Raw genomic sequence first — 2,500 nt, forward strand, 5'->3', positions numbered from 1 at the left:
GAACGCAGTGGAGACCAAGAGAGTCTTCATGAAGCCCCAGGACTGATGGGGTGTGTGTGTGTGTGTGTGTGTGTGTGTGTGTGTGTGTGTGTGTGTGTGTGTGTGTGTGTGTGTGTGTGTGTGTGTGTGTGTGTGTGTGTGTGTGTGTGTGTGTGTGTGTGTGTGTGTGTGTGTGTGTGTGTGTGAGTGATCGCTGAACCAGGAAACATACATTTCTGAACCAACTACTTTTATATGAATGTAGTTCAACACTTCGTATCATCAGTAGGAGAAGATGTGATGAGGTTTTGATTATTTTTTTTTAAACATTATATTTATTGTTTTTAGTCTTTGTTAGAACATACTGCCATTTATACATTAACATTAACTTTTACATAACATTAACCACCCTCCCTTCACTCTGAGCATTCAGGGGAAGAGAAATAATCTGTCTGTGTGAATGTGTTTCTCACTGTGCTCAGAGCCAAGCAGCTCGTTGGGTGTTATACATCCGCTTTTTAAAAACAGAAAATGAATGAGAGAAATGTTTTATATGTAGAAATGTAGAATTTTCCAGTGTGTGTGTGTGTGTGTGTGTGTGTGTTCACAAGCAGACTGTAATGATCAGACATACATTAAATACACCAACTGGATTCATGTGTCTGTCTGATGCTTCTTAACAGTTCAACATTTAGTTAAAGCTATAGTGTGTAGCTTCTCTTACCCCCATGAGGAATTCTGAGTAATAACAACACTGTCTATGATGCCCCATGGATTTTATTCCTCCAGGTTTTTCAACTCGTTTGGTGATGGCTTGAATTTAAACAACATTCATTTATATTAAAGTTACACACTAGCTTAAATGTATTTCCCAGCTGATCTCTCTCTCAAGTCTCCAGCACTTCAGGCTGCACACAGTTGATTCCACCTTTGCAGTAAATAATGAACAGATTCAGTGGTGTTACTTTATTAGGTACACCTGTTCAATGGCTTATAAAAACAAATAGCTAATCAGCCAATCACAGGGCAGCAATTTAATGCATTTAGGCATTTAGACGTGGTCAAGACAATGTACTGAAGTCAAACCGAGCATCAGAATGGGGAAGAAAGGGGGTTTAGGTGACTTTGAACATGGCGTGGTTGATGAGGATGGATCCATACTTTCATGTTGTTTACGCCAAATTCTGAACTTGCCATCTGAATGTCGCAACTGAAATGGAGACTCATCAGACCAGGCATGATTTTTTAATCTTCTATTGTCCAATATTGGTGATACTGTGAGAATTGTAGCCTCAGTTTCCTGTTTTTCACAGATTCAGTAGTGTGTTACATGTGGGTTTGTTTTGAGCTGTATTCTGTGTTTGTTCTTTAGTTTGCCTCTGATTGGTTGAGCAGGTGTTCTGTCACTCAATCACGCTCAGCTGTTTTAAATCAGTGAGCAGGAACCACTTCTCCATCCTGCAGGTTTAAAAACACTTGAAGCTTCTTAGTGAGGAGTTAAAACACACACACACACACACCCAAAAGCAGGAGGAGAAACCTGAGTCTCTGCTGACCTGTATTACCCTGAAGTTAACTTTATGCGCTCGTTTGAGAACTGAATACATATCATTTGACTGCCCGACTCCTTCCTTTTCTTTATCTGGTTATTATGTCTCAGTCCAGAATGTAACATAACGAAAGCAGGAACATTTATTTATCCTCCAGTTAGTTTACTAAACATATTTTCTCTACATGTAATTCTTAGTATTGAATAATTCATAATCATAAATCTAATTATTTTGAGGAACCTGGAACCCAACGTAAGACTAGGATGTTTGTAAAGCAAACTGTGGGCCCTGCTGCTGTAAACAACAACAACAGTGAAACAGTAACTTTTCAGGAAGCTTTCTAACTTCAAACAGTGTTCCAGGGATCACATTTTCCTGTGAGGAAAGTTTGTTTATTCAGTTATGAGAATAAACCTTAGAAAATGTTTCACTTCTCTGACTCACACAATCCCTGCGTTCCAAATCTCATGCTTTCTTTTCACTATTCTACATTCTACATTCTACATCTGATCATAAACAGTATCTAGTTAGCATGCAGTATGCTACACTTGGGACATACTGTCACTTATTTATTTCATCATAACATGGCTCCTTGATCTTGCCTCTTGCTTTTATATCCGTCTCATCCCCGTTTGTTTTCATATGGAGGCTCTGTCGATATAGTAATTAATATGGGGATTAATTACTATATGGGCGTCCCCCCCCCCCATGGGGGGGGGGGGACGCCCTACCAACTGAGCTAAGGGCGCCCCCCCCCCCCATGGGCCCTTAGCTCAGTTGGTAGGGCGTCCCCTTCATGGGCCTCGGCCAGCAGCAGACCCGGGTTCGATTCCAGCCCGCGGTCGTCCTCTGCATGTCACTCCCCTCTCTGCCCCATTTCAACTCTGTCTCTACACTATCAATAAAGCATAAAAAAATGCCAAAAAAAATATATTAAAAAAAATATATATGAGGATTGGAACACAGGGAAA

The 2,500-nt window shown here is 40.5% G+C and overlaps 1 protein-coding gene across 1 annotated transcript in view; it reads left to right on the plus strand.

Annotated features, from left to right (window-relative positions):
• The window catches only part of mphosph6 (M-phase phosphoprotein 6), a 3,346-nt gene extending 2,728 nt beyond the window's left edge, over nucleotides 1–618 (plus strand). The window contains exon 5 of the mRNA XM_080027207.1: nucleotides 1–618. This exon is cut by the window's left edge and continues 84 nt beyond it. Coding sequence (XP_079883333.1) covers nucleotides 1–46 — 46 coding nt within the window. The 3' untranslated portion in view covers nucleotides 47–618.
• Nucleotides 619–2,500: the final 1,882 nt, after the last annotated feature.

This window comes from Ammodytes marinus (assembly GCF_949987685.1).
Source record: "Ammodytes marinus genome assembly, chromosome: 5".
Lineage (NCBI taxonomy): Eukaryota > Metazoa > Chordata > Actinopteri > Uranoscopiformes > Ammodytidae > Ammodytes > Ammodytes marinus.